Source organism: Gouania willdenowi, chromosome 21, assembly GCF_900634775.1.
Source record: "Gouania willdenowi chromosome 21, fGouWil2.1, whole genome shotgun sequence".
Lineage (NCBI taxonomy): Eukaryota > Metazoa > Chordata > Actinopteri > Blenniiformes > Gobiesocidae > Gouania > Gouania willdenowi.
In genome coordinates, this window is record NC_041064.1 from 32,512,243 (window position 1) to 32,539,668 (window position 27,426).

Below are 27,426 nucleotides of genomic sequence, written 5' to 3' on the forward strand. Positions count from 1 at the left end.
ATTTTTTGTAGGAATGATGCAGGTAAATAGCATTTTGATCTTTAAACACCCAGAAAACCAGGTGTTTTGATTTTTTATCTAAGACTAGCGTTCATAATTTTCACAACTTTAGAATTTAGACATTTGATGTTAGACTGGCAGATAAGTACTCTAGTTTAAAAGTCCAACTAAAGGCTGGCTTTTAATTTAGAAAAATCATCATACTACATTTTATCTGAGAACAATCTTTTAGAAGGTCTTGGGCAACTAGGGGCCCAGGGGCCACATGTGGCTCTTAGACTAATTAATATAAAATGAATCAAAAGACACAAAACGGCAGGAAAAATACACAAAAGAACTTCCCACACTTGACTGAAGGTGAAAAACCTTTAAACAAAAAAAGAAGCAATTAAGTTCACAATTTCCCATCAAACAAGGTAAGTACACTTAAAGCACATTTATTCTGGTAAAAGTATATTTTAAACTTACATTATTTATATCATGTTACTATGTCATTCCCTCATTAAAAACATGCCTGGAGTGTTGCCTTGGCTCATTCATGTTTGTTTGAGTAATCTTTAAAAACTGATCCATTTTAGGTGTAAATACGCCTGAGTCCTCCTTGAAACGCCTCGGACCTTTCGTCACCAGCCGAGTTACCATAGACATTATATACGTAGACGCCTCATGATGTGCTGGAACGCTTGAAATGTCCGTCGCCGCCATATTGGACAGGTCTCCTAACTCTACGATAGGACTAGAGAAAAACTATGCCGGTGTTTTGTACAGCTTTTAATTGCAATAAAAGGCGCAGTATTCAAACCAGATCCCGTGGGATTGCCTTTCACAAGTGAGATTGAACAATACTTTTGTTTTATTTACCATTTATAATATGTCATAACTAACGTTATTTACGTGTATAAAAGCAGGAACTGGTACTCTCTCTCTCATTGTCTCTTGTTGTTTTATTTTTCTTCACATTTTGAAGGTTTCACAGTGATACAGGTTTGAGGAGGCAATGGGAAGATGTTTTAAGACGGGAGTGTTTTGTTTCTACTAATTAATCAGTGCTCTGTAGTAGTGTTGTGTTCAAGACCACACTATCCGAGACCAAGACTTGCCCGAGACCAGAATGCACCGAGACCAAGACAAGACCAAGACTTTTGGGAGCTGAGACCGAGCCAAGACCAAGACGGAGACAAGCCGAGACCGAGATCAAGACCATAAACATTTTTTGTGCATTTATTGAGTACAAAGTTTATGAAACTGTATTTTTTTAAGCCTTGGGATAGTGGGAATGTCAGAAAAAAAGAAAATATTTACCCATTAATAATGACTTTGTACTTTCAAAGGTAAATTTATTAATTTCAGGTTTAATACATTTTATTGCAATACATATTATTATGCATAAAAACTTTATTCATAAAGACTGTGATGCAGAAACAGATCATAGAACATGAGTTCTGTTTTCATGGCGATGCTGCAGCCAAACCATAACATTCAATTTGGCTTTTATCTTTCACCTCCTGTGAGAGAACATCATATGTCACCAAACTTTTACCAAGTGGCTTGAATTTGAATCACAAAATAAGTTTTTAATGGAAATCAAATGAACAACAACATCTATTATCATGTTTCACATTTTGTTCTTCAAACAAAAAGTGCAATTGAGAATATGCAGTAATTCTCATCAAAGTGTTTTCATTACAAATCAAACAAAAATGTTATCATCTTTCATGTTTTGCATATTGGGGAAAAAAGTATTTCAAACTAAACTAAAACAGAAAATATGATTAATACAGTTGAACTTTATTCTGTCAAATTTCGTTGTTTCATATAATGTGTTTTTATATTACATAGAAGTGTATTATTATTAATAATTATGTGTGTAATAAATCTAAATGAACAATCAAACTTGTTTCTTTAATGAAATATCAAATTAATTCATTTATACATTTATCAATATGCCATAGCCTACATGTCTTTGTTAGAGCAAAATACAAAGTCTTTTAGCATGAAAGCACGTATTTTTCAATGTTGACAGCATCCTGTATCATAATTAAATCTCTTCCGTTTGTAACAAACTAAACCGTGTGAAAATCGGGTAAAAATTCGGGGAGATGATTGTAATTGGGGATACACCTTCCTCAGTAGAAATAAATGCAGGCCGGGCGAATTAGAGACCTGTTCAAGATGGCGGCCCATGAGGCGTCTATGTATACAATGTCTATGCCGAGTTACCGCCCACCGCCCCTCCCCCACGTCTCGAGCAGGCAGCAACACTACAGCACTTAGCTAACACTTGGTGGAACTGCGCGTCTCCTGAGCTCATCATTGTACTCAAGATACTTTTCAGAATTACAAAATGCCTTCATGGAAGAAATGTATCTTTGGATGCCAAGACGACCGCCCTCTTTTTAGCCTTCCAAAAAATGAGACCGTACGTCAAAAATGGTCGGACTTTATTTTTGGAAACGTCCCTCCTCCCAAGAAGATGTCCTTTGTTTGTGCGAAGCATTTTACGGAAGATAGTTTTCTGAACAAAAGCTTCTTCGACAGGGGATTACTAAGCAAGTTGTCACTAAAAGACAATGCGATCCCTACTCTTAAGAGTACTCCTTCAGGACCAGCACCAGTAAGTTGATCTGCTCTCACGTCGTTTTGTTAGCATAATATAGCTCACTTTTTAGCACAATCTTAATTAAAATGCACCGAAGATCAATAGTAGTTTTAATGTGTGTGGAGGAGATGCAGTCGTGTTGTGATGACGCCACAGACAGCGTGCTGAAGGGGCGTGTCGCAACGGGTTGGAGCTTTTTAAAGAGACAGAGGCCTATTTTCAAGGCGTTTGATACATCCATGATGCGAGAGCAAATTTATTCAAGGCAGTTATTTCAATTTACTGCATTTACAGACAAACATAAAGTTGCATCATCATTGTAGTGTGCTATAGAATGATATTATGTGACATAATACCCCCTCTTTAAGAACCCGTATAATGTTTTATACCAATCATAGATCACAATAATTTTAATTTAATCATTCATAAACAGAAATAACTTTATTCTTATACACAAATTAAATGTCTTTACTCTGAATCTTAATAAAGCAAAATTTGCTATACTTTAAATCCTAACTTATTTGAGCCCTTTGAATCAACACGGTTTCAAAGGGGCAGTCTTATAATAAAAAAAACAACTTCAAAAAACATTCCTTTAGCCTCATTCAGAGGGCCAGAGTTGAGAAAGTTATGTTTTTTCTCTCCTTTGTTATTCCACATTTTGTAAAAAGTCAGCTCCAAACGGGTGAGTTGGATTTTCCTCGGTACCTGACGTCACCTACAGGAAACTCCTCCTCCTGACAATCCTCTCTTCTCCTACTATGGACATAATACACGCCTCCTACCACTACCCTATAAAGCAGTGGTCGCCAACCCGTCGATTGTGATCGACTGGTCGATCTTTGAAGTATTCCCTGTCGATTGCTTCTCCCGTGTATGAAAGTGTGTGATTGCTGATATACTTCATCCACACAGTTGCTCCGGTCAGAGAGCACACAGCCACAGCATGAAAACAGTGATGAGCTATTCTGAGTTCACTGATGTAAAGGATAAACCATGTGATCAGATGGTATTTTCCTCATGAGCGAACATTTGCGGGGTGTGACCCTGGATTTCCACAGGATGCGTATTTGCACCAAAACTGCTCCGCTGCGTGACTTCAGCGCAATCTGCAGTCCAGCAATCCTCACCGCCTCCGTTTGCTGCACATCTGTTGCAGCAAGCAGAGGGCAGCAAGGACTCAGGAGATCCCACTAATTCATGTGTAATCGCACAATACATATGTGTGATTCAACCACGGATAAATACAATATTTATATGTAAAATACAATTTTAAAATTGCTCTGATCGGGCCAACCATGATATCAATGGAACGAGTCCGAATAAGTGCTTGTTTATGCTAGAGTTGAATTGCACAATTTTATTGCTGAAAAAAAAGTGTTCATTTTTTCAAAAATGTGGTATCAGCGGAAAGGTTGTATTCCCTGAGTCCGAACATGTGCTTGGTTTTCGGATAGAGTCCGAAATGGGCCCGTTGAAGGTCCCGGAAGGTCGGTGCTTTCCCCCTTGAACAGGTAGTATTTTATTTTTAAAATAATAAGAATATTTTATTCTGTGTCTATGTACTACTTCCTGTCCCGCACTGGCTTATTTTTGTTAACATGCTGCAGCACAGCTCCAGCAGCAGCATGACTCAGCAGTTATGGTGCAGTTCAGCTGCGTTGCTGTTTCGCAGCAGTTACGCTGCAGTTACGCATCCAGTGGAAATCCAGGGTGACAGAGAATATTATTGCCCGTACATTCCGTGGTCAGGACCCCTTAGCGGCTGAACTCAACGGTGTAAAAAACAATAGCTGCCCGTTTAGATGCCTGAACAGAAGCACTGGAACACAAATGAAACATAGGAGATTTATAACAATCGCAAAAAATAAATTAAAAAATCACACAAATACATTATGACTGAATAATGTTCACTTTTGCGAGCTTACTTTTTCTCTCTGTTTCTGTTGATCTAGAACACAACGGTGTAAAAAAACAATAGCTGCCAGTTTAGATGCCTGAACAAAAAAATAACAAATACATTATGGCTGATTAAAGCTTCTGTCGATCTAGTCCTTGTATTTTTTCAGCGTAACAGGCACATTAAATTGACCAGTTGAATCAAATGATACGGCCAGTTTAATATGCTAGTGACAGATAGCATTTTGGGTTCATTATTTTTAAATGTTGGACCAAAGCATTTCATGTAATTCAAATAAAATTAGCCTGAATAAAAAGCGTGAAAGAGAAAGTAAAATCCGTTTTTTAAGACTTCATTGGGTAGATCTTTCCATCACCAAGGTGGAGGTCAGGGATTTTGGGTTTGAAAAGGTTGGAAACCACTGCTTTAGACAGTAATGTAACTATTGTGATTATTACACCAGAATATCTCATTAGTACTGCTCGCAATAATTAATGATTAAATCATCAAGATTGGTCTGGTTTAATTATAGTAAATTAGAGAGATATTTACCATCCATAACTTTATGTAGCTCATTTTTAGATATAAATTAGATTTAGATTCAGCAGCAATAAAAACACTATTGTAGTTATTTTTGCTTTTCATGTGCTTTTTATTTTTATTTTTTGAAAATCATTTCATTACACATGAGGAAATAAACAAATTATATACAATAACACTAATGGAGTGACCTATGCACAAACACGTTCCATAAAATATCAGCCCATGCGCTCTGAGTCAGCAGCTATTGTAGCTTTTTTTAATGTATAAATGCTATTGCTCAAGCACATTCTAGTGATGATGTATTCACATTCTTTTGTGTTTGAAAGGAACCGGTTTACACTTTAAGTTGGGAATTGTTTTATTTATTTATTGTTTTTGTTTGTCATAATCACAAACGCCGGGAGAGCGTAAATATTGTTTAAATCTATCTGCTCCATTGTTGATACAAGTCCTTACTCGTTACGAAGACTTTAAAAATGGCAGTGTCCGGGCACGAAAGACAGATTTTGAGCTGACCAATCACAGCCCCATCCGGATTTTTGGGAGGCGCATGTCTGGTTACGGGGAGGGGGTCTACGGCTACGTACGTCTACGGCGACGACTTGACATGGAACCATGGCCGTTTCTCAATCTGTGTACTTGTGCTGACTTATGTGCTCGTGGACTCGTGAAACGTCATCACACGCGGCTCAAGTCCTGTTCCAATTCAAAGTCCGCTTCTCAGCAAGTCCGCTGTAAATCCCTGGATGAGAACTTGTTTCGCCCGTTTTACTGAGCATGCATCAGTGGAGACTTGTGCATACTCCGCTAGCTATATTTCCCAGCATGTATTTCGAACACGCGCATGACTCCTTTATTATTATTACCATTTCGTAAATTAGTTTGTTCCTTTTCTCCTTCACTTATTATTAATATTTTTCAATTATTTTCATTAATCATGACTCAAATGAGCCATTTTGTCTAATCTCACCTGGATTAAAGTCCTTCAGGAGCCAAAAAAAACCTTCTCAATGAAGACAATACAGTGTATAAAATTCTATACAGATTAAATAGTATCAAATAATTTTACGAGTTAATGGATTTGAAGAGCTATAAATAATAACTTTAATATAATAACACATGATCATGTAATGTCACATGCTAATTTCTTGCAACATATCAAGCATGCATATTAAACTGGCATGTTAGCAATTAAATAAATCTTTCCCTACACAAATAGTCTATTTTTTTCCCAGAATAGTCTTTTTTAAGTTTAGTTTTCTTACCAGGGATTTAAAACTTAAGGTTAGTCACAGCTGCAAGGAAAGTTGATGGTCTGTAGAGGTTGCAGGAGTTGTAGTATAAAGGTGGCAGTTATTGCACAATGTGATTTATTTTCAGATTGACAAATTGTTTTATCGTAATTTTATGTGAAGTTAATGTCATTATTCATCAATACCCTCTCTAAGAAATAACAATCCATTATTGTAATACATTTTTTTAAAGCTACAGGGAGCCGTTGCAAAAGAGTCAAAGAGTGAGGCTCCAGAGGTGCGGGTTGCAGACTCCTGGGTTAGGTTAGGGTTATAATCTCAGTACGGAGGTAAACTCGTGACACCGGTCAAGACTTGAAAAGAGGACATGTCCGGGTAAAACCGGACGTATGATCACCCTAGTTACTAATGTCTGTCTAGCTGCGGACCTTCCTCATGAAGCAACATGGTGACGCAGTGTGCTCATGGCATATGTAAGTCAGACAGTTGGTACTCCAAGAGTTTGGAAGTGGGAGTCGTGTTTTTTTTTGTTCCCAAAGCCGAAAACACTGCTGCAACGATGCTTAAAATGTATCAAACAATGTGGAAGGCCCCCTTCCCAGCTAGATATCTCCAAGATAAACAAGCATAAATATGTCTGCTCTATTAGGTAAGGCAGGGCTGCCACGTTTCAGAAAATGACAAGAGTGAGACTTTAGTGACCTGATGCATTCCGGCGGAAAAAAATGTGTCCTTTTTTAACATGGCTTTGGCCTGTTTTAATGATGATTTATACCTTAAGAGTGACTGATGTCCTCACCTCCATGCCAGTGGCTTTCCCTGCCTCCTAATGCTAGTTTTAATCAACCAGAAATTAGAAATGAAAACTAACAAGAATTTTGACAAAATAAATGTATTTGTCAATAATTCATTTCAACCAACTCTCCATCGTTTAGCTAGGGACTTGTCTCATTTGTAGGTGTTTGTCACAGATTTTGATGCCTTGATGACAGAGGCAGGGGGCTCCCACTTAAAACACTGTGGCCCAAGGCAGTGCTACCTTTACCCCAGCTCTCCTTGTCTGCAACAGAAGATGATTAAAAAGCAAATCATGTAAAAAACATTAAAACATCAAGTGATTTTTGATTGAATGAATGTCTTAGCAGCAAACTCAATATCCATAGAAATACAGTATTACATATAAAAACAGTTACTAACAGTTCAAATGAACATTAGATTAAACAAGGAATTTGTTTCATTTACTATGTATTTATGCTGATACTGTATAACCTACAAGTTTTAATTAAGTTAAGTTAATGTCTAGCACAGACACACACATAGGAGTGGGCGATATGGGGAAGGAAAAAAAACCACACCACGATTTTTTCTTTGTAAAATCATGATCACAATACGTTTTTTTTTCATTCAAATCATTTAGACTATTTTAAAGTTATTTACCAATAAAACAAACCAATTCACTTACTTAAAATCATTTAAGACAAGGTAACTTTCAAATATTTTTTTAAATTGTATGTAAGCAATTTATCAAACTGGTTCCAAGTACATTTAACATTAAACAAAAGGGCTGACATGTTCTTATAGTCACACATAGTCTTTTTACTTTGTTTAACTAAAGTGGTGTAGCGTTAGCATCGCTTGCTACATAACAAGGCAGCATATCTGTCTGGAGATTTCCATTTGTTATTGTGGTAACTAGGGATGGGAACGACACGGGATTTGGGAAATCGATTGTCGAGGCCCATGTGTCGACTTTTTGTCGAATTGTCGGCCTTTTTTTTTCTTTTTCTTTTTTTTAAAGAGCAGCAGCAATGCGGAGGGTGGAAAATAATCTATACTGTTGTACTAGTTAATTTTAGTCTAAAAAACATGGCTCTAGTGTCCAATATTGACCATTAAAGCAGTAATAATAAAAACGAGAGAGAGAAATTTAAGATGTTTATTCAACAGCCTTACAAACACATAAGACGTACTTTTTGCCGTTTGGAATTTACAGAAATAAAACAGCCAGTTCATTTATTATTTAGTTTTGTAGGCTACATGTAGCCTAAACAAGTTATTTTTACAAATAAAAAAAAACAAACTAAATGAACATGTTTATCACTCGTGAAAATAAGCAACAATTAAAATCGAAAAACAGCGTGCCCATTTTTTTTTTAAACCACAGAAAAGGACGGAGCCTAACACCAACAACTCAGATCTCAGTGAAAATAAAATATATATAGGTATCTTACCATTTCGGCCTAATTTTTGTTTAAGAACAGAAGCATGTCTACATGTTTGGGTAGAAGGCGACTGCGGAGTCTATTCACGACCAGTCCTGCGGCTGAAAACACTCTTTAAGCCGGCACAGATGTGGCGGGGATGCAGAGGTAGGCTTTTGCCAGACGGCTCAGGTTTTTAAATCTGGACTCATTGAGAGACCACCAGAGCGCAGGATCCTGACTGGGTGATATTCCTTCTTCGTTTGTGTAACGTTCTATTTCAGAATGGTCAGATGTGACCGTGTCCCCCTTGAAATAGTCCTCTCCGAAGAATGAAACCATTGCATCCACCTGTTTAGCCCTTTTAGCGGGCCCGGACTCGTCATCATCAACGCGCGCACTATCACCTGAGACCGCACGGAGGCCGGACAACAGATCTCTAACCTTTTCTTGCACAGCTTCCTTAACCTCCTTGGTCGTGAACTTTAGGTGTTTGTGACGTGGATCCAAAAAGGATGCGATGAAAGCTGCCTTCTTCGCGGTGCGGTGTTTTCAGGTTCCATTCGAGAGGTGAAAAAATAAAAATGCAATCTGGAAATCCCACAAGCCCCGCCCCCTCGACATGTCGACACTCTATTTTTTTTGTCGAGGGGAGCATGTGTCGAATGTCGGTCGTTTTGTCGACAAAAAGTCCCATCCCTAGTGGTAACACACTCAAATTAATAAAATCTTACTTTAAGCAGTGTTTGAATGCCTCATTTCACACAGTTTAGACAATGATATCCTTTACAAGATAAAACATTACTGCTTTGGTTACATTAGGCCTGGGTGATATGGACCAATATTCATATCTCAATAGGTGATATAAACCATTTTTTTTTTTTTATCAATAGTTTTACAAGAAAAACAATAATGGGTCAAAGTCAGTGGAACCACAAAGACCCTTTTATTAATCACTAGCAGCACAATATCAACATTTTGTGTCACTTTAGACTTTTTTCTTCATTGAGGCTGAAATGTGATTAAATTATGTAGTGTTGCTTTTTTCAGGGCAGCTCTGAGTTGCTGAAAGTCGTTTTTAACGTAAATCACATTCAGGACACTGTCTCTTTAAGAATATGGAAACAGCCCCGTTAGCTACAGCAGCAGATCTCTGCTGAGGAGCGACAGAGAGTTAGTTAGAGAAGAGAAACACATGCAGTGTTTCCTCAAACATCTCTCAGTGCTTCAACACTCAGAACTGATAGAGTTTCACAGGACAGACAGACATCTGCACTGAGCCTCTGACAGACAGTCACTAACACAGCTGAATGTGTGTGCGTGCACTGGGGGGAGGGGGGGTTACTTTTTTAGACGAGTAAACTTACACTACACTACACACACACACACACACACACACACACACACACACACACACACACACACACACACACACACACACACACACACACACACACACACACACACACACACACACAGCAATATAAACAGTGAACAAAATTGGGTAGTTACATACCATCTCAGACGGCGTCTGTCTACTAGAAACACTTTCTTTCTGAAAGCATGTCGACTAGTCGGTGCTTGTTGTTTGAGGTGTGATGGCTCGTCAAGACCGCCTTACGTTGCTTCTGATTGGTTTATTTTTGTGTGCTGTCTGCTGTGGTTGGTTAGATTTAGGCATAAGGAGACATGGATTGGTCTGGGAGTCAATCAGAGTTACTCGAGCCATGAGGACCAAAGTTCATTATCATGAAAATAAAGAGTACTGAATGGGGGAATATAAGCGTGAGAAATGTCAAGTGTGGCGTGTGGTGTGAGAATGCGTCAAATTGCGTGACTGTCACACTCAAAGCGTGAGGCTTGGCAGCTCTGGGTAAGGCTAGGCTTACTCCCTAGCCCTCTAACGTTGTTTCGTCTATACAACAAAGTTGAACCTAGTGTCCCAACAGGAAAGTTAAACTTGTTTTCTTTTCATCTTTCATGTAGCATTTTGTGAATGGAAACCTGACTTCTGAGTATCCCAACCTTTTATATGCTGTACAAGTGCTGAACCAGACTAAGGAGAAGCGCGGAGTCTGTCGAAACAAAAAACGGTGGGTCTCAGTTAACCCTTTAAAGCCTGAATCATTGACAGAAAATTACAATGTTTTGAAACCGGATCGTTTATTAGTCCCTATTAGGGGTGTGTATTGCCTGGCATCTGGCGATACGATTCGTATCCCAATACATAGGTCACAATGCGATACGATACGATACATCCTGACATTTAAGTATAAGGTGATTATTGGAATTTTTTCAAATATATATGACTTAAGAAACAACTAAGATGTAATTGTGTTCACCTTCATTAGAACATTATGTATGAAATATATTTTAATTGGCATATTTTACACTCAAAACATTGGCTTTAACATGCCATGTGCCAACAGCTTCAAATAAATAAATAACATAGAATCTGCCTGTGGCTTTTAAACCAACTTTGACTTTAGTGCAACTTAACTGAGGTATATGCCAAGAACAACAAATAAATGTAGATAGTCCTTTCTTTTTATATTTTATTGTGTTTCATTGTGCGTGGTTACTGTTTATCTATTCATTGTTTTATTGCTTTGTATTTTATATTTATTTATTTTTTATTTATTCAGTTCATTTCCGACATGGTTGCAATCACAGAAATTCATTTTGACATTCAGAGCAAAATCACATCATTGTTTTTTTTTTTTTTTTTTTTTTTTTTTTGTCCTTTTGCATGCCGGAAAGGGCGACGGAAAAAAGCATTATGCTTATCCAGATCCGTCCCCTCATATTGACTTTGGTTGTGTGTGTGCTCATGTTGTGTTAAGAATATAGATCACCTGACTCAAGCTCAAGGCCCGGGGGCCAAATCCGGCCCTTTATAGCATCCAGTTCAGCCCAAAGGAGAAAGTAAAATTCATGAGAAAACATGAATTATTGTATAAATTATAAAATAATCCAGTTGTAGATATCTCAAATTCACCATTTTAATGAAACTCCACAATATATTTAGGGGCTTGCATTTTTCCTTTGTTTATATCACAGGAATGCAGTCGTATTTAATTACAAATTGTTAAAAGAAATCTCAATTTTTCCACAAATCTTGCCGTTTTTCCGCAAACTGTAAATTACTAAATTTACTCTAAACTACACAAAAGTTGGAACAAAATCAAGAATTATGAAGTGAATTGAACTGTAATTGAAAACTAGGGCACAATGATGTTATAACTGTTCTGTTTCCTCACCTAAAAGCTGCGGCCCAGTTGAGATCAAACTGATCCGTATTTGGCCCCTGAACTCAAATGAGTTTGACACCCTTGATATCATTAGCATATATATAATAATGATAATAACAATACAGCCAATAATTATAATAAGGGTAAAATAACGATGGGAAGATAAATTAATTCCAATAGATATCGTAAATTCAAACGAACGGGCTGTATTATATACATTTATCTGCTGTTTTTCAATTGTATAAAGTGTGTGGTTTTAAATTTTAAACTAAGTTTTATTTTTCTGTAATTATTGTCTCAAAATTGTGTATGACTATTTAAGTCCTTTTTTTACATTTTAAAATAAAGTAAGCTGTTAGTACATGTCATATAGCCTAACATTGCAGTTTTTTTAAAATAACATTGTTATTAACTAACTTGCTGGTTAAATAAAGGTATATACTGTACAGTGTTATAGAAACTACTGTATGTACTGTGAATTGATGTCTAATAATCATCCACAGATGCCAGGGTTGGGGTCAATTGTAATTGTAATTGATAATTAATTACAATTATGGCATAATTGTAATTTTAAAAATCTGTTGCTGTAGTAATCCTAATTAAATTGTAATTGAGTTTAGATAATTTACTTTTATAATTGTAATTGCCATGAACATTATAGGAAAATTGTCAATTATAATGTAACGCAAAATTGGGGAACCATGTTACAGTTCTATGTACAGTTCTACACATATTTAGTTAATTATTCAAATATGTTTCATATTAAGCTTTGCCACATTTTACCATTTATAAAAATAAATAAATAATAAAATTGAGAGCTACAGCAAAAATATTAAAACCAATAGATAGGAAAGAAATTAGACGATAGATATTTGTTATCATAAGACATGCTAACAGAAAGAGAAAGGTTAACTTTTATTAGGTTATTTAATTCAGGCTCAGTAGTTGTGATTAATTGTAATTGAACTTTAGTAATTGAGAATGTAATTGTAATTGACTTTCTGAGGATACAAAAACAATTGTAATTGTAAAAAAATGCTGGTTATTGTAATTGAAAACGTAAATGTAACTGAAAAATGTAATTGATCCCAACTCTGACAGATGCATATCAAGTGTGCAGAATGCCTCCAGCACTGATGATGCAGAAGGGACTGAACAGCATGTTGTCAACAGTGGTGAGTGAAAAGCCTTTTTTAAATGAATACTGGCGTAACAGGAGTGGAATGGCCACCTTTGTATTGTGTTGAATGATAGAACAGAATCAATGTTTCAGATGGTGGGTCAGTTCCTTTATTGGTATGTTCATTCTCTCAAATATACAGCAATGCCAGACACAAGAGAACAAAATGAGAGTCCCTGTAAGGCTGCACAATTAATCACATTTTAATCGTGATCACGATTTTGACCTCCACGATTAAATTAGCCTGATGGTTGGCGATTTTGACATTTGCTACATATCAAACCAGGCACTTTCTCAACCTCAGTAGTCAGGCAACCATCAGAAGGTGAACACATGATTATGACTTCATTAAACTCTGCAGCTTCAGGTAACCAGGGCTCTGCACTAACTTTTCCAGTGGTGGCACTGGTCGCACCTGTTTTTTTTTTTAGAGCGGGAAAGTTACAGTATAGCCATTCATGCTGATGAATTGTTGACTTAACTGGCGTACCGTAGTTTTGTATGAAGTAAAGATTGACAATGACTCAAGATATGATATTTGCAAAATGTTTTAATGTTTTTGTCTCAATATTAAGTTTTTCTGCAACAAGCAGTGGCTGAAATAACAGGTTATTTCTTTTGTATAATTTTAAAAGAAGACAGAACGAAAATGTTCTAAAAAAACAGCAAAGCATAACAACAGGTTACTGTACTTGAATTAACTTAACAGTAGCATAACCAATTTAGCATCTGCATAGCTTCACCCTATGGAATTCAATTCAGAGTCTCCAGCTCTTATAGTGGGGTCTCCTAACCCTCTTCCCCTGGTCAGGGGTCTACAACCTTTACTCTCAAATGAATCATATTCTATACAGTTCAAATGATAAAGAATAATGTCTGATTTAATTTGGCCTGATTTTTATTGATCATGTAAATGGCAACTTATAAACACTTTAAAACAAAATAAAATGAATTGACATCAAGAAATAAAACAGTATCTTGTATCTTCAAATTCTTACGCATCTCAGTTTAAGTGAACATAATGTTCTATAAAGAAGATTTTTTTTTTAGTATATACTGTAGTATAGTTAAAGCGGTATTGAAAATAATTTCATCAGATAATAAAAAGAAGAAACACCCCCCTACTCCTGCACACTTCAAAATAGGGCAGCACGATTTTGACTAAAAACTGAATTGAGTTTCTTTTGACCAATACTGCGATTGCGATTTGATTTGTGATTTTTATATTTGATACATTTAAATGCATAAACTACTAAATTAATGAGTGAAGGTCATGTGACTTATAGACTGTCAAACAGCATATTCTTGCTGAAATTGAACAAAACACATGAATCTACTTTAAAAAATATTTGGTTTTATGTGGACAGCGTTCTCTTCTGGAGGAATCACAGAGCGTCTGTCTAAACACTTTAGGATGTACTGTATGGAAACCCTTTTATCTGTTCTAGCTAACGGCTCCACCGTTCTGATTGGTCAACATCACTCAAACACCAGAGACAGAAGAAAAAAACCTCAGCCTCTTGAGATTATGTTATTGCAGTAGTCAAAATCTCAATTGCGATTTAATATCGATAAACCTTGCAGCCCTACTTCAAAAATGTAATAATGTAATGCAGAGTTTTTCAACCTTGCGGTCATGGCCCAATGTGGGTTTGCCTGGAGTTAAAATTGGGTCCCCTGAAATGTCTAATAATTTAGATTAATTATTATTTTTCAAATTATTACACCACACGCACACACACAAAACAATCTTAAACAACTGTATTCTATACTCTCGCGTTCTCAAATATAAATCTAGTTAAAATAAAATGCAGCATGAAAATATCTTGTCATTTTGTGCACTAAATTAATCCTGGCAACAACAAACAAAATCAAAAGCTTATTCTAGAAGACCCCTAACTGTTTTTATTATTATCATTTCTGTAACATAAGTTCTGAAAGCTGTATTATGGACCTGCCAAAATAAATACAAAATGCAGCTTGAAATGTTCAGCCCCCACTGTAACTTAAAGAATGAGAGAGTAAAGTTGCTCAAATTATTATGGTCTCGCGTTTCCATGGATACGGTTGATGATAACGGAGTGGAAAGGAAAAGTGCTGAAAATCGTCAAACTAACCTGCATTACAAAAAACTAGCGAAACTAGAAAGCTAGGCTTTATTAAGCAATACGCACTGGATATTTCAGTGGGTAAAATAATTTTCCTGAAAACAATATGTTAAGTATTTTTTCTGGATTTGTGTCCTTAATGCAAATTTCATTAGTCGTGCAGGTATTGCTCATGCTGGAGCTACAGACCTTCATTGTAATACATTTATTATTATTATTATTATTATTATTATTATTATTATTATTATTATTATTATTATTATTATTATTAACTAGTACAGTGCCCGTCAGAAGTATGCATTCATGTGGGAGCATAAGGGGTATAATTGCGCGTGCAAAATGTGGGTGCAATTTTCCTGGTTTTATTCTATGGGACATGTGCATGATAAATGTGTTTGTTGTTTTTTTTTTACTCACTTTTATATTTTTTTGTTTGGTGTATTTTTCTGTAATGTATGTTTTTTGGAGTCGTGTATTTTTGTATCTTTCTGTTGTGTTTTTGTGTAATGGTTTTTGTTGCTATTGTAGTATGATTCAGGAGTAATTTTGTGTATTTTGTTGTGTAAATATTTAGTCTTGTGTATTTTTTGTATAGATATTTAGTTTTGTGTATTTTGAGCCATTTTCACATTTCCATTTTTATCTTTCGTTTGTCTTTCTGTGCAGTTTTTGTATAAATATTGTTTGGAATTTTTTGTAGAAATATTGTTTAGTTTTTTGTTTTATTTTTACTCATTTAGTATATTTTTTTATTATAAATACTGTGTGTGTGTGTGTGTGTGTGTGTGTGTGTGTGTGTGTGTGTGTGTGTGTGTGTGTGTGTGTGTGTGTGTGTGTGTGTGTGTGTGTGTGTGTGTGTGTGTGTGTGTGTGTGTGTGTGTGTGTGCGCGCGCGCGCGCGCATCCATCTCCTCCTTGCGTTATCTTCACACATACGCGTGCGTCTTGCTAAGAGAGACACGGAAGTACCATGAAAAATAAATGTTTTGCAACACCAAAGTCGCAACTCTCTCTAAATGGCTCTGTGTGCTTTGCATCAGCCGTGTGCGTGTATTTACATTGTAGCTGCTAGCATCTTTCTTAGCACATAGAATAATATAAGAACACTTACCCATGCGCAGAACAAACAATAATCAAAGTAGAGCTGTGTTTGGACCCACAAAAACGTTACATTCCTCTGTCTGAATAACCAGATAGTTTGTGATAAGGTCGACTAACGACTGTCAGCACAGCCACCGTCCACAGTCGTGAGAGGAGGAAGTGAAGTCCGTGACCGGAGATTTAAAGGAAGTTTGGAATCACGGAAATAATATTAAATAACCATGAAATATTAACTTAAATGACTTTTAGCGGTACAAAAACATTTTTAATATTGACCTTTTTTTTTTTTTAACCCAAACAAACTGCGAAACGGTGACGTCATGAACCCAGAACCAGAAGTAGCGCGCTCAATACCGCGCTCTTACCGAGGGAGCCTTAATTATAAAATTCATGTTTTGACCGTTTTGTTTCACCAAATTACTCCAAAATAACAGATGCACACACTCGGGGTATTTGGAAGCCGTCGACTAAGTTTCAGGTCGAACTCACACCGTGTCGGGGAGATATTTGCTCCACACAGACATTCCTTGCTTTTATAGGTAGATTGAATAGTAAATAAAATACTCTCTGGCATGATTTTATTCTTCCAGGAGGGGGCGCAGCACTGTTTGAAGCCAAGCTGGCTATGGCTTTGAAATCATCCAAAGTGGAGAAAAAGGTAATACACTCATCAGCTAGAATTTTATCTTATATATATATTAATTTCTTTGACTTTAAAGTTTTAATAAAAGTAGGAATACAGGTGCTTGTCATAAAATTAGAATATCATGAAAAAGTTGATTTATTTCAGTAATTCCATTCAAAAAGTGAAACTTGTATACATTCATTTCACACAGACCGACATATTTCAAGTGTTTATTTATTTTAATGTTGATGATTATAACTGATAACTAATGAAAACCCCAAATTGAGTATCCCAGAAAATTAGAATATTGTGGAGCGGTTTAATATTGAAGACACCTGGTGCCCTGCAAAGGCCTTTCAATGGTCTCACAGTCTAGTTCTGTAGGCTACACAATCATGGTGAAGACTGCTGACCTGGCAGTTGTCCAAAAGACGACCATTGACACCTTGCACAAGGAGGGCAAGACACAAAAGGTCATCACTAAAGAGGTTGGCGGTTCACAGAGCTCTGTGTTCAAGCACATTAATAGAGAGGCGAAGGGAAGGAAAAGATGTGGTAGAAAAAAGTGTACAAGCAATAGTGATAACCATGCCCTGGAGAGGATTGTGAAACAAAACCCATTCAAATTGTGGGGGAGATTCACAAAGAGTGGACTGCAGCTGGAGTCAGTGCTTCAAGAACCACCACGCACAGACGTATGCAAGACATGGGTTTCAGCTGTCACAGCTGTCACATTCCTTGTGTCAAACCACTCTTGAACAAGAGACAGCGTCAGAAGCGTCTCTCCTGGGCTAAAGACAAAAATGACTGGACTGCTGCTGAGTGGTCCAAAGTTATGTTCTCTGATGAAAGTACATTTTACATGTCCTTTGGAAATCAAGGTCCCAGAGTCTGGAGGAATTGAGGAGAGGCACAGAATCCATGTTGCTTGAGGTTGAGTGTAAAGTTTCCACAGTAAATGATGGTTTGGGGTGCCATGTCATGTGCTGGTGTTGGTCCACTGTGTTTCCTTAGGTTCAAGGTCAACGCAGCCGTCTACCACGAAGTTTTAGAGCACTTCATGCTTCCTGCTGTGGACCAACTTTATGGAGATGCAGATTTTCATTTTCCAATAGGACTTGGCACCTGCACACAGTGCAAATAACCATGAATATTAAAAAAGGACTATGGTATCAGCTGTTCTTCATTGGCCAGCAAACTCGCCTGACCTTAACCCCATTGAAAATCTATGAGGTGTTGTGAAGAGGAAGATGTGAGATGCCAGACCCAACAATGCAGAAGAGCTGAAGACCACTATCAGAGCAACCTGGGCTCTCATAACACCTGATCTGTGCCACACACTGATCGACTCCATGCCACGCCGCATTACTGCAGTAATTCAGCCAAAAGGAGCCTTAACTAAGTATCGAGTGCTAACATGCTCATACTTTTCATGTTCATACTTTTCAGTTGGCCAACATTTCTACAAATCTTTTTCTTTGTATCGGTTTAAGTAATATTCTAATTTTCTGAGATACTGAATTTGAGATTTTCATTAGTTGCAACTTGTCAGTTATAATCATCAAACTTAAAAGAAATAAACATTTAAAATATATCAGTCTGTGTGTAATAAATGAATAAAATATACAAGTTTCACTTTTTGAATGGAATTACTAAAATAAATAAACTTTTTCATGATATTCTAATTTTATGACCAGCACCTGTATTGTATAAAGTGGGAAATAATAACCGCTTCAAAGTTGGTAAAATAAGGCTTAATGCTGTACTCTCATAGACATTATACACGTAGACGCCTCATCGACTGTGGAGGGACGCGTCTTCAGCACCGCTGGTGGAGGCAGTGGCGCATAGACATGTAAGGGGTAATATATTGTTAGCAGGTTGTTATAGCTATAGTGATATAAACACAGACAGAACGGACAGAACCATCGATGTTATGAATCTAGCGTTCTTAGAAACAGCCTGTTAGACAGAAAAAGCAGACTTACTGCAGTAATTGATGGGTTTGAAAGAATACAACATTTATTAGAGCTAATTATAGGCCTAATTAATAATGGAATAATTTTTTTGTCGACAATTCTTTATCTCTGGCTACATTGCTCACATGTTCAAGGTTTCCCAAAGGCAGTAGTTTAAGGAGACAATGGCAACTGGTAGTGACAGGGAATGAAATAATAAATACTCTTGTAGATAGTTTTCTGAGGATTGTTTATGTTCTTGTTTCTTAAGTAATTAAGTAATTTATTTATAAAGCACTTTTTTGCAGATAAAATCACAAAGTGCTGTACAGAGCTGTGGTGGAAATACAAGTGCAACATCATAATAGAATAATAAAACATGGGTGAATATACATCTTAAGGCCAGCAACATAAATGAATAATAAAAATCCAGTTAACTAAAAGCTTTTCTGAAAAGCAAAGTTGTTTAAAAGTGTCCACACAGTTAAGCTCTCAGAGAGACTGGTGCAGGTTATTCCAGAGTCTGGGGGCTACAGCCTGGAACGCCAGCTCTTTAGGAGTTCCTGACCTTCGCCCTGAAGTGTAGGTGCACAACAAGTCCGAGATATATTGAGGGACCTGACCATGTAACGCTCGAAATGTAGGAACTAAGATTTGTATTCTATTCAAAACTTAACTGGAAGCCAGTGCAGAGTAGAAATAATGGGGGTGATGTGGGATGTTCTGGGAGCACCAGTTAAAAGTCTGACAGCAGCGTTCTGAACGATCTGGAGTCTGTTTCGGGTCGACTTATTAAAACAAGTGCGTGTATGGCCAGTTCCAGATCTGAGTTTGATAACAGATGCCTCACTTTAGAGATATTTGTCTGGTGGTAAAAACAGTTTTTAGTCAATTGATGACAGTGTCCCTCCAAAGACATGGACTGATCAAACACAACCCCAAGGTTTCTGAAGCTGGTTTTAACAGATGAGCCCAAATCACCAAGGGACTTTTTAATCGGAGGGATATTTTTTATCAGGAGCAATGATCAGAGTTTCTGTTTTGTTTGAATTTATCTGGAGATAATTTGATGACAACCAGTTTTTGATACAGGATATACAATCTAAGAACTCAGATAAAAAGTGAAACTCTGAGTCATTAAAGGAGCAGTACGACTGGATATCGTCAGCATAAAAATGATGAGACACATTTTTAAAACCACGGATCAACCGACTAAGAGGCATCAGGTAAAATAAAAACAAAACAGGCCCAAGAACAGAGCCCTGGGCTACTCCACATGACAGGTTGGACATATTAGACATAACATCATTAATAGCAACATTAAAAGTTCTTCCATTTATATAAGAGATAAACCACTGGAGAGCAGCACCAGAAACCCCATCTCAGATTTGAGTCGATCGACCAGTATACTGTGATCTACAGTGTCAAAGGCAGCTGTCAGATCAAGTAAAACCAAAACTTTAATGACCAGAGTCAGCGGCCATCATCACGTCACTAGAAACTTTCACAAGAGCAGTTTCAGTGGAGTGGATTGATCTAAAACTAGATTAATATTTATCATAAAAATCATGCTGTTCCATGTGTGAGGTTTGCTGCTTAGCAACCATTTTCTCCATGATTTTAGACATGAAGGGAAGCTTAGATATGGGCCGGTAGTTTATAGGTTCCCCTGGATCAAGATTGGGTTTGTTAAGAATGGGGTTTATTACAGCCTTGATTATTTCAGTTCTTTGGTTGGGAATAATATTAATAGTGATGTAATAATAGTAATGATTCAAATATTAATAATAATAGCAATAAAAAAATTATATAAGAATACAGTAGCTATAATGCAATTAAAAAACAGTAATATTAATAATAAACAATATTTAATAATAAAGTAATATAAGAATATAATACTATGATACAATATAGCAGTAATAATTAAAGCAATAATACAATGAGATAACCAGTAACTATAATATAAAATATGAATAATAAAAATAATAATATGATAATATAATAATTAAAAGAATAGCAATAACAATAATACAGTAGTAATACAATTATACAATAATAATAATTGTCAAATGCAATGTATAGCCTTAAGCAATATTGTCAATAAAAACCTGAGCACATCTGAACGTTTTCTGTGTTCCTTTTGTTCTATTTATATCTATCTATATATCTATCTATCTATCATGTCTGACGTTTATTACAAACAAACTCCGTGAAAATTGCTTGAGAATTGAGAGATTTATGACAACTTTATTTGTGTAAGCATATCATTTTGTAGGAGGAATTGCCACCGTTCCAAGATGGCCGCCCTGTAGACGCACTACTTTAGTGGGCTGCAGCAGTCGATGAGGCATCTACGTATATAATGTCTTGTCTACTCTTACTTGTTTTCAGAGGAAGTGCCTCTGTGCATGTGCTTATTTTGATTCATTGCAAAATCACACTGCCATTTATTGGCCTGGCATGTATAATACATAATTTTTATGTTACTGCACCTGCATTCCCATTTATTTTGAAAACTTTGCCGTGTGAATGCGGAACTTTTTGAAAACAAAAGCGAAACATAGTCGAAACACGGCCTAGACGGTCATGGCAGTTGAAATATTTTTCTTGGAAACAGTGTAACGCTTAAATTTGTATTGTGTTTTTGTTTCCAACAGCTTTGCCACGCATCGTGCCAGACGGACCCAGTGCAAATTTTCCCAAATGATGCCAGAGTTATCTTGCTGGGCAAGGACTTACCTTCTCTTTTTGTAAAAGAAACAGATTTACAGGGAACAACTCATGACCACAACTATCACAGCTCGGATCAAAGCAACCAACCTAACCCCACCTTGATTCAGGATGCATGTATTACCACCGCATTTAGTCAAGGGATCAAATCCAAACCACCAACATTTGGTCAAGAGATTAGATCTGAACCACCAACATTTGGTCAAGAGATTAGATCTGAACCACCAACATTTGGTCTTGACATTAAATCTGAACCACCAACATTTGGTCTAGAAATTAAATCTGAACCACCAACATTTGGTCAAGAGATTAGATCTGAACCACCAACATTTGGTCTTGACATTAAATCTGAACCACCAACATTTGGTCTAGAAATTAATTCTGAACCACTAACATTTGGTCTAGAGATTAAATCTGAACCACCATCATTTGGTCTAGAAATTAATTCTGAACCACTAACATCTGGTCAAGAGATTAAATCTGAACCACTGACACATACAATAGCTTCTCTGATCCTTCAGTCTTCCACAGCATCTCCACTTGTAGAAACAGCATCTGAGCACAATAATCAATTTGGTTGAAGGATGGGCTCTTTTTCTGTGGTGAACACAACATACTGTATCTGCCTTTGTTTTGTGAATGTCGTCAACATCAGCCTGTATTGGCTGAATAGAGACGCTTTATAAGTTTTATGTTAGGACGTGATACACACCAGCTGTGCTGGCATGCAATCTGAGAAAAATGTATTCCACTGTGTTTTTATATTGTTTCATGACGTTATCAGGTGATATGACGGCACCTTGTGTCAGCAAATGGTCAATAAAATATGTAAATGTTTAAAATGTCAGTCCTTGATGTTTTATTTAAAGCTTGCACAGACATCTACTTACAGTATATACAGTGTTAAAATGATTAGAGTTCATGGGCCACATTCACACCAATTTAATCCCAAACCAAACACATCTGCCTCACAGCAAGAAGGTCCTGGGTTCAAGTCCTGGGGTGGACACCTGGGTCCTTTCTGTGTGGAGTTTGCATGTTCTCTGGGTACTCCTTCTTCCAATCCAGAAACATGACTGTTAAGTTAAGTCTTTAAATATCCTGTAGGAGTGAATGGGAGTGTGAGTTGTTGTTGCCCTGTCCAACAATAATAAAGATATTTGGGTGTGAGGAAGAAAACATGTTTCTGTTTTTCATGCTCAATGCCCATGATGTGTAGCGCTTCCCATCGGGCCACCCCCTGTATTGACATCACAGGTGTACCCCACAGTTTGGGAACCACTGATTTATAAAAATGTATGTGTTAAATTTATTTATTTATTTTCTTCGTGTCTTACTCAAACAAACATGGTGAGTGGTGGGGCGGCGCCCTAGCCCCCTCTATTGGCCAGCCTACCACTAAGTTGGGATGAAACTTCTCCGCAGCTGGATGTGCTATTCCCCCCAAATTACAGTGTTGTTACTGTGAGCCTTGCTGGCTTTTTACCAACCGAAATGCTCCAAATTACAACAATGCATGGGTCAACGGAATAAGAGCCTGGAAACATCTTTCTGCCAAAGTTGAGAAGCATTAATCCACGCAAAGTGGAAACTCAACAGCACAATAGATGCTGAAAGGGAGAGGAATGTGTGTAACGCAGCCTTGTTTTGGAGACAGGACACTGGAGCGCATTGTAAATGTCACTCTTACTCTTGGCTTCATACAAACCCAGATTCTTGAGTTTATAGACGCTGCCTCACAGTTACTGCAAGCTAAGGATGCAGATATTCTGAAAGCATCTACTCTTCTGCAAAACATCAATGTTTTGATGGAGTTTTCAGAGAAATTTGATGAGGCTAAGTCTGCCACTCTTGCTCTAGCTACAAAACGGGGAAGTCAAACGCAGTTTGAAGCAACCAGGGCCAGAAAAGTTAATTGTCACTTTGATGAACTTTCTGAGGACAGCCGCCTCACTGACGCAGAGAGCAACTTTCAGGTGAACGTTTTCAATGCATTTCTTGATATTATCATCCAGCAACTGTCCCAAGGATTTACTAGGTTAAATGAAACTATGAATATGTTTGAGGCAATTCACCAACACACTGCTGCAAGCAGGAGATGAGGAGTTACACCAAGCTGCCCAGCGGCAGCTTGGTGTAACTCCTTGGTGCAGCAACATTTAGATTTAGATTTAACATATATTATTTAGATTTAAATTTAAACATTTAGATTTAATATTTAGATTTAGATTTAACATTTATAAATAAGATTTAACATTTATAAATAAGATTTAACATTTAGACTTAGATTTAACATTTAGATATAACATATAACATTTAGATTTAAGATTTAGATTTAAAATTTAGATTTAGATTTTGATTTAAAATTTAGAGATCGATTTAACATATACCATTTGGATTTAGATTTAAATATTTTGATTTATTGCTTTTTTTTGTTTTGCCTCTATATATGTGGTTAAATGTGCTAAATATGAGAAAAGTGAGTTAAATAATGAAAATGTGTTATACTTTTATACAAAATGTTTACACTTGGCACCCCATAGTCGGGGACAGTGCCTCTGGATTGGCAGACCGGGGTGGTGGTCACTCTCTTTAAGAAGGGAGATTGGAGGGTGTGCTCCAACTACAGAAGGATCACACTCTTCAGCCTAGCCGGTAAGACATGAATTATGTAGCCATATTGCAACTTTCTCCATTGCTGCTCTATATTTATTGGTTACCTGTTCAGCATCCTTTCCCCATGTATAAACGACCGTAACATCTGCATACATCTGGATATTAACATCCTCGCATACAGAGGGCCTGTCGTTTATATATCGGGAGAACAGAAGAGAGCCAATGTTAGAGCCTTGTGGCAGTCCGATATCAGTAGCAGTAATAATGGATGTAGTGTAACTGATATGAATACATTAGGTCTGACCAGACTGATAGGAGTTAACCCAAGCCAGAGTGTTTGTCGACAGTTTAAATTTAGTTCATTTTAAAAGTAACGTTGGGTGACTGACAGTATCGAATGCCTTGTGAAGGTCTAAGAATATTGCTCCTCCATTATCAAGATTTTGTTTTATTGTTTCTGTGAGAAGGCAACATGATGTTTAGGTCGAGTGATTTGCCCGAACCCCAAACTGCATGGGATGTAGATGTTGTGGAGGGGGGGCAGAGACCAGTACATTAGTGGGGATGTAGGGCAGAGACCAGTACATTAGTGGGGATGTAAGGCAGAGACCAGTACATTAGTGGGGATGTAGGGCAGAGCCCAGTATACAGAGGCCTTGCGACAGCTGAGCAGCAGTGAATACTACCAGCCTTTAATGTTTAATCCTACAGAGCAAATAAAGACAAAACTTAAAGAAATGCTCTTAAATGCAAAGGATCAAAGGTGGATTTCTCAGAATGAACATGACTTCCTTCCAGCTCGCCCCCACTTTTACCAGGCTCTTCAACCTCTCCCTGGCCCAGGCAGTCATCCCGCCGTGCCTAAAATCAGACACAATAATCCCAGTGCCCAAGAAGTCCCCCACCACCAGCCTGAACGATTACCGCCCAGTGGCCCTCACTCTGGTAATCATGAAGTGCTTTGAGAGACTGGTCCTTCAGCACATTAAGGACTATCTCCCCCCAGACTTCGACCCACACCAGTTTGCATATCATGCAAACAGATCCACAGAGGACGCCATTTCTGTAGCTCTGCACTGAACCACCTGGAGCAGCGGCAGAGCTACGTTTGGATGCTCTTTGTGGATTACAGTTCAGCCTTTAACACAATAAATCCGGACAGACTCATCACTAAACTGAACACTCTCGGCCTTCCCCCTCTCACATGTGCCTGGATTAATGACTTTTTAACCAACCGACCCCAGAATGTGAGACTTGGCCCCCACCTTTCCTCCACCCGTACGCTGAGCATCGGCTCCCCACAGGGCTGTGTGCTGAGCCCCCTCCTGTACTGCCTCTACACCTACGACTACAGTTCGGCCCACAATGACAATCTCATCTCATCGTTTGCCGACGACACTACAGTGGTGGGACTCATTTCTAAGGATAATGAGACGTCCTACAGAGAGAAGGTCCTTAAGTTGGCAGCCTGGTGTTCAGAGAATAACCTCGCTCTGAACACCAAGAAAACCAGAGAGATCCTTGTGGACTTCAGGAAGCACAGCACAGACCCAGCCCCCCTGTACATCAACGGTGAGTGTGTGGATGGGGGTCCATACCTTTAGGTTTCTTGGTGTCCTCATCTCTGCGGTATGTCCTGGTCAGAAAACATCATGGCAGTCTGCAAGAAGGCTCAGCAGCGGCTACACTTCTTGAGAGTTCTCAGGAGGTACAAACTAAATTCCAACCTGCTGCTGATCTTCTACTGCTCAGCTATCGAGAGCCTGCTGACGTACTGTATCACAGTATGGTACGGCAGCTGCACCGCTGCAGACAGGGAGAGGCTCCAGAGAGTTGTAAAGACAGCACAGAAAATCATTGGCTGCCCTCTCCCCTCCCTGATGGACATTTACACCTCCCGCTGTCTCAACAGAGCTAAAACCATCACCAAAGACTGCTGCCACCCTGGCTTTGACCTGTTTGACCTGTTGCCCTCAGGGAAGCGCTACAGGTGCATTAAGGCCAGAACAAACAGACTCAAAAACAGATTTTTTCCAAAAGCAATAACCACTCTGAATTCTCATATGCGCTGATCTCATATTCATACCCACAGACTCTGCTCAGCCACTTTACAAAAAAAAAACACCGATGTGTAATATCATTGAACCGCATATATAGACAATGTGCTATACACCAGACACTGTATATAGCAATGTAGCTGTTTATTTTTTTTTTAATTTATTTATTTAAATACCAAATGTACATATTGTTCACTTTACCTCCTTTCCTGTACTATTTATTTATGTCCTATGTTATATTGTTTATTTGTTTATTTTATTTCTTGCACTGTTACTGGAGTTGGCTTGTTTTAATCTCATGGTACATGTGTACAATGACAATAAATGCATGCACCATCATCATCATCATTTTTTTCTGTGTGAAAATCCCAGAATTCCTTCTTTCTACATGTTTCCAAAAGTCCATAAGGACCTAGAAAAGCCCCTGGAAGACCTATGTTTAAATGTGAATGAATCTATCACAGAACCAGCATCAAAATGTGTTGACTTTCACATTAAATTATTTGTGTTAGAGCTGTCCTCTTTCATACAAGACAGTGCACATGTACTCAATAAAATGAAATAAATTAGAAATATAGGTTCAGCACTTTTTGTGACTATGGATATTGAATCCTTTAAGACAAATATTGAAGCTCTCTCACATTACTTGGAAAAGACTCAACCAGGACAGACGCCCCTGCTACATTCATCCTGCAACTCACAGAATGGACTTTAACAATGTGTTTCTCTTTCAGAATCAATTCTATAAACTACAGAAAGGTACAGCTATGGGAGCATGTTTTGCACCTAATTATTCCAACCTGTTTATGGGACACTGGGAGGAGAAGTTTGTGTTTTCAAGCCAGAATGTCTACCTAGATAAAATCATATGGTGGGGAAGATACATAGATGACATTCTTTTACTTTGGTCAGGATCAGAGTCAGAGCTTCAGATTTTTCATTCATCCATCCATCCATTTTCATACCCGCTTATTCCCGTGCCAATCTCCGGCTCTCATAGGGCGCTGGGCGGGGGTACACCCTGGACAGGGCGCCAGTCCATCACAGGGCAACACAGACACAGACAACCATTCACTCTCTCATTCACTCCTATGGGCAATTTTAGAGACTCCAATCAACCTTACAGTCATGTTTTTGGATTGTGGGAGGAAGCCGGAGGACCCGGAGGAAACCCACGCAGCATGGGGAGAACATGCAAACACCACACAGAAAGGACCCAAGTCCTTGAACCCAGGACCTTCTTGCTGTGAGGCGGATGTGTTAACCACTAAGCCACCGTGCGCCCTTTTTCATTCATATCCCAAT

At 37.8% G+C, this 27,426-nt stretch overlaps 1 protein-coding gene across 4 annotated transcripts in view; it reads left to right on the plus strand.

Annotated features, from left to right (window-relative positions):
- The first annotated feature begins 2,227 nt into the window (after nt 1–2,227).
- The window catches only part of LOC114454665 (transcription factor 7-like 1), a 29,057-nt gene continuing 3,858 nt past the window's right edge, over nt 2,228–27,426 (plus strand). Inside the window, exons 1-5 of one of the 4 annotated variants that reach the window (XM_028435284.1) lie at nt 2,228–2,614; nt 10,483–10,589; nt 12,849–12,922; nt 16,726–16,793; nt 21,376–22,229. In XM_028435284.1, coding sequence (XP_028291085.1) covers nt 2,345–2,614; nt 10,483–10,589; nt 12,849–12,922; nt 16,726–16,793; nt 21,376–22,029 — 1,173 coding nt within the window. In that variant the 5' untranslated portion in view covers nt 2,228–2,344 and the 3' untranslated portion in view covers nt 22,030–22,229. Of the gene's footprint in view, nt 2,615–10,482; nt 10,590–12,848; nt 12,923–16,725; nt 16,794–21,375; nt 22,230–27,426 lie in introns of those variants that run through there. The other 3 variants (XM_028435285.1, XM_028435287.1, XM_028435289.1) reach the window with 3 other exon arrangements.